The following is a 5,209-nucleotide window of genomic DNA, read 5'->3' as shown; positions in this document are numbered from 1 at the left end:
TTGCGGGAGTGACTTCACGCCCTAGTTTCGCCCTTCGTGGAACCCGCCACGGAAGGGGATGTGCACATTAATGGACAGGGTTATCGCTCACTATGTGGAGCGGGGATTTGGTGGGTGCAGGCGCGTCCCCCATCGGGCGTAGCTGGTCCAAAGTGGACGTCGGGATTGAGATGATGGGAATTGGTGGTGTGTGTGTGTGTGTGTGTGTGTGTGTGTGTGTGTTCAGGTATGTCTGTTATCTTATTATTGTTATCTATATTGATTGTGTGATTAGTAATCGACCGGTGTTGTTTTGTAAACTGCGGTGATCCATTCGGGGATGGTGAGCAGATATTGAGCGGTATTGAGATGAGTAATCTTTGGGATAGGTTGGGATGCCACGACATGATGATAGGAGTCTTCATTGTAGCCTTTAGTTTATTTATAATTCAGTTAGACAGTCAGTTTGAGAATAATGTATCGTACTTTTGGTTTGGTTTTGAGGATTGTATCTATTCACTAAACTATTTATATTAAACGTTGTTTCTTTATTGTTGTTTGATTATCATTGCCTCGGGCAACCGAGATGGTAATGTCTTCATAACTGAGTGGTCCTAGTAAGGCACTTGGAGTATGGGGGTGTTACACCGACATTATCTCAAATGCCTCGCTCCAATTGGGAGGTTGAATTATGGGTGCCGAAATAAGCTTCTCCTTGAGCATGTCAAAAGCTTCCTTGCGTTCTTCACTCATGATGAATTCACAATCCTTTTGAAGTAGCTTGCATAAAGGAGCGACAATCTTGGAGAAATCCTTAATGAAGCGTCGGTAGAACCCGGCGTGACCTAAGAAAGATCTCACTTCACGCACATTAGTAGGATAAGGCAAGGTGCGAATGGTATCGACCTTGGCCTTATCAACCTCAATCCCCCTAGAGGAGAGCACATGTCCCAACACAATTCCTTCATTAACCATGAAATGACATTTTTCATGGTTGAGAACAAGGTTGGTATCAATACAGCTTTGCAAGGCCCAAGTGAGATGACTCAAACAATCCTCAAAAGATTGGCCATGAACGGTAAAATCGTCCATAAATACTTCAATAAAATCATCCACATGATCGAAAAGATACTCATCATGCACCTTTGGAATGTTCCCGATGCATTACAAAGACCGAAAGGCATTTTTCTATAGGCAAACGTTCCAAAGGGACATGTGAAAGTTGTTTTTGTTTGGTCTTCGGGTGCAATTGGAATTTGAAAGTAACCCGAATATCCATCCAAAAAGCAATAAAAAGATTTTCCCACCAACCTTTCCAACATTTAATCCAGGAAAGAAAGTGGGTTTGGTCTTTGGTACAACTTGGGTTGGACTAACCCATTGACTATCGGAGATAGGATAGATCATACCTACATGAAGGAGTTTGAGTACCTCCTTTTTGACAACATCCATCATTGGAGGGTTCAAACGCCTTTGTGGTTGGCGAAGGGTTTGGCTTCATCCTCCAAAAGGATTCGGTGCATGCATAAGGTGGGACTAATGCCCTTGATGTCGGCCATTGTCCACCCAATTGCTTCCTTGTGTTGCTTAAGAATCGGATGAGAGCCTCTTCTTGCTCACTAGTAAGCTTGCTTGAAATAATCACCGGTAAAGTTTCTTCATCTCTTAGAAAAGCATACTTCAAGTGGCTTGGTAGGGGCTTCGTTTAAACAATAGGAGCCTTGACAATAGAACGAACGGGTTTCTCCTTTGGTAGCTCTTCTAACAAATTGGAAGAAAGGAAGCAAAAATCCCGGACATCAGATAACTCGCACCGTGCTAGTTCTGGGCTTTATTTTTTCGCACAGTGCGAATTCCCCTCTGCCCGCCGGATTGCTTCCTTTTCTTCCCACTCTTCCATTGGTGGATTTTCCTCTAATTCTTGGATTGTTTCCTGCAAATTACAAGACAAACCATACCCCATATCCTCTCTAACTATCCTATTAGTCAAAGCAACATCTAATGTATCAATCTTACACAATTCATACACGGTTTGAACAATTGGTTCAAAAATTTCAAGAAAACACAAAGAAGAGGTCTCGGTTGGGTATTTCATTGCCTCATTTATGCTATACTCAATCTTTTGCACTTCAAACTCCATTGTAAGGCGTCCACTAGACACATCTATCTTGGTGTTGGAAGTTCTCATGAAAGGCCTTCCCAACAAAATGGGAGTGGAGCCTTTCTCGGGTTCCATTTCAATTACATAGAATTCGGCGGGGAAAAGCATATCCCCCACCTTCACCAAGACATCTTCCACAATTTTTTTAGGATAGATGTTGGACCTATCGGCCAAAGAAATGACCGTACGAGTTGGCTTTAAAGGTCCCAATTTGAGAGACTCATAAAGGTAAGTGGGCAAGACATTAATAGATGCACCTAAATCAAGCATAGCATGTTGACAATCCAAGTCACCAATTTTGCAAGGGATGGTGAACATGCCCGGATCACTACATTTTTGTGGCAAACATTTTTGAAACATTGCCGACACATGTTCACTAGCCCTTACCTTTTTCATGCTTTTTGCCTTCTTGGTCCTCTTAGTAGTGCACAACTCTTTCAAAAACTTTGCATGCTTGGGTACACTACTAAGAAGATCAAGAAGTGGAATGTTTAACTCCACTTTACGAAAGATATCGTAAAGGCTTGAAGTCTTCTTGTTAATTATCCTTGTGTCATTCAAAGCACTTGGAAATGGAGCTTGTGGCTCGTATTCCGGAAGTGGTTCATTGATCCTCACTTGTTCGGGTGTAGATGCTTCCCCGTGCTCTACTACCACTTCAATTTCATCTTCAACTACATCCTCCACTTCATGAACAATAGGAAGTGGCCTTGATTTCTTAGGAGCCTTAGGTGCCTCTACTAACTCTCTACCATTCCTCAAAGAGACCGCTTATGCTTGTTCTTTGGTGGGTGGAGGAATTGTGTGAGAAGGGAGGCTCCCTCTTTAAGTAGGTTATGAAGTGAGTGTGTTGAGGATTTGGCCAACTTGGGTCTCAAGGTTACCAATCCTAGATTCGATGAGCTGATTTTGTTGAAGCACGGCGGTTTGGAATTCCTTGGTATTGTTTAGAAAGGCTTGGCTTTATTTTTTCAAGATATGGCTTTCTTTTTGCGTCGCCACTTGATTCATAGCAAGTGCCTTCATCATCTCTTCCAAGGAATTTTGTAATTGGTTTTGATTTTGATTTGGCTTTTGAAATGAAGAGTTTGAGGATCCCTTTTGGTTTTGATTTTGGTTCCCACCCCAACCCATATTTGGATGAGATTTCCACCCTTCATTGTAAGTGTTGGAATATGGGTCAAACTTCCTAAACCCAAGAGCCTTCATCGCTTCAATTGCCTCCTCCATTTGCAAAGATGAACACCCATCGTTAGGATGAGTTGGATCATTACAAAGACCACAAAATTTCACATGAGATGTACTCCCACTCCCTTTTGCAAGTTCCTTAACCAAATTGGTAAGAAAATCAACTTTTTCTTCCATATGGTTGGAGCTTTGCCTTGAAGAAGGTGACACACTTGCCTTTATTATTCTCCTCCCAAAATTCCTAGAATTTCCCACCAATCTTTCAATCAAGTCATTTGCCTCTTGGACCGACATGTACTCAATCCCTTCTTATGTAGCGGCTTTAATCATCCTAGCATCCTCAAGGAAACCACCATAAAAGTTCAAGAGTAGATCATAGTCGGTATACCCATGGTATGGACAACTAGCAAGAAGTTGTTTGAACCTCTCCCAATATTCATACAAGTTCTCTCCATCCATTTGTTCAACATTACTTATTTCTTTCTTCAATTGATAGGAGAGACTAGCGGGAAAATACTTCTCTAGGAAGGCCTTATTCATGTGGTTCCAAGTAGTGATGCTCCCGGTGGGGAGATAGTAAAGCCAATCATTTGCCGCGTCCTTGAGTGAGAAAGGGAAGGCCCTTAATTGAAGTTTCTCATCGGTAACCCCATTAGGCTTCATGCTTGAGAAAACTACATGGAATTGATTTAGATGCTTATTGGGATCCTCCGTGCTAAGTCCATGGATTTGGGGCAATTGGTGGATAAGCCCGGACTTGAGTTCAAAGGTGGCATTTTCCACTAAGGCCAGAAAGGAGATACACAAGGGAACTTGTGTAAGGTCCGGTGCGTTCTTTGATGGTCCTAGGCCTTGGTGGATTCTCCCTTCTTGCATCATTGTGTGGGTGGTTCTTGGCATCATCCATAATGATTCTTATGGGTTTTGGATCGGTTTCTAAGACAAAAGAGATGGTGTTATCTTCCTCTTGGGCTTGTTGAGTCACGGGGTTAATCTCTTGAATAACCGGATTCTCTCTTCTAATACCTCCTCCTATCCAAGCAAGTGATCTTTGAATTTCTGGGTCGAATGGAAAAAGTGGTTCTCTTGAGTTCCTAGTATTGACCCTGAACAATTCTACACAAGAGCACACAATCAAAAAGGTTCATACAAGTAATGAACAAGTCAATGAACGGAGATTAACTAACACAACTATTCTAAAAACAACAACAAAAACACTAGAAAAACCGTTACCTTCCCCGGCAACGGCGCCAAAATTTGACACGCCTAAAACGTTGCTATTTAAGACGACCAAGTTAACAAATTATATACCACAATACGTACTAATTAATACTAATTCTAAACTAGTAAATTAGTAAGCAAAGGGATCGAACCCTTTCCGACCAATTTGCTCGTCTCGTCGGCATGAGTTTTCTCATCCCCGCGTTTTGAATCCCGATTGAGTCAAGCATACCATTGACGTTACACATTTCTGTTTTGTCAAAGAGCTTTCATCACCTTCGAGCACGAGGCTAGGGCACCCTCCTTACACATTTTGTTTGGATTGGTATCTCTCTCGCAAATCGGGGTTTAATTGCTTGGTGTGTAACCCACCCTTCTAAGCCAAAACCCGGGTCAGCATTATGTATAATATAATGAAACTGTGAGTGCTTATGTCCTACTTGATCATAAGTCCTTCCGTGTCATTTTCAAACTTTCAAAAACACCTTTTCGCGCCGTTATAATGGCCATTTCAAACCTCGGTCATTTGCCGACCGTTGCACGCCTTTCTAGGCCGTCGTAATGACGATTTTCAAACCCGGTTTCTTTTAACCATTTCAACACGCCTTTCTAGGCCATCGTGATGACAATTTTTTAAACCCGGTTTTTATAACCATTTCA

The 5,209-nt window shown here is 42.1% G+C and overlaps 2 protein-coding genes across 2 annotated transcripts; both read right to left on the bottom strand.

Annotated features, from left to right (window-relative positions):
• Positions 1–621: 621 nt before the first annotated feature.
• LOC141602293 (putative mitochondrial protein AtMg00860) lies at positions 622–1,431 on the bottom strand. Its single transcript, XM_074422596.1, has 2 exons — positions 1,291–1,431; positions 622–1,122 (listed from the first exon to the last, which is right to left on the bottom strand). Exons 1-2 carry the CDS (start codon positions 1,429–1,431, stop codon positions 622–624), a joined length of 642 nt encoding a protein of 213 aa, XP_074278697.1.
• A 379-nt stretch (positions 1,432–1,810) lies between these two features.
• Positions 1,811–3,622, bottom strand: LOC141602292 (uncharacterized). Its single transcript, XM_074422595.1, has 2 exons — positions 3,271–3,622; positions 1,811–2,826 (listed from the first exon to the last, which is right to left on the bottom strand). Exons 1-2 carry the CDS (start codon positions 3,620–3,622, stop codon positions 1,811–1,813), a joined length of 1,368 nt encoding a protein of 455 aa, XP_074278696.1.
• Positions 3,623–5,209: the final 1,587 nt, after the last annotated feature.

Source organism: Silene latifolia, chromosome 9 (genome assembly GCF_048544455.1).
Source record: "Silene latifolia isolate original U9 population chromosome 9, ASM4854445v1, whole genome shotgun sequence".
NCBI classification, from domain to species: domain Eukaryota; kingdom Viridiplantae; phylum Streptophyta; class Magnoliopsida; order Caryophyllales; family Caryophyllaceae; genus Silene; species Silene latifolia.
This window is presented reverse-complemented; position numbering and strand designations above follow the sequence as displayed.

Coding starts and splice junctions, on each gene's coding strand:
- LOC141602292 (XM_074422595.1), bottom strand. CDS start 3,622: ATGTCGGTCCAAGAGGCAAATGACTTGATTGAAAGATTGGTGGGAAAT. Junction 2,827..3,270: donor GAAATCTCATCCAAATATGG/GTTGGGGTGGGA, acceptor TTGTTCATGAAG/TGGAGGATGTAGTTGAAGAT.
- LOC141602293 (XM_074422596.1), bottom strand. CDS start 1,431: ATGGATGTTGTCAAAAAGGAGGTACTCAAACTCCTTCATGTAGGTATG. Junction 1,123..1,290: donor CTGGATTAAATGTTGGAAAG/GTTGGTGGGAAA, acceptor AACATTCCAAAG/GTGCATGATGAGTATCTTTT.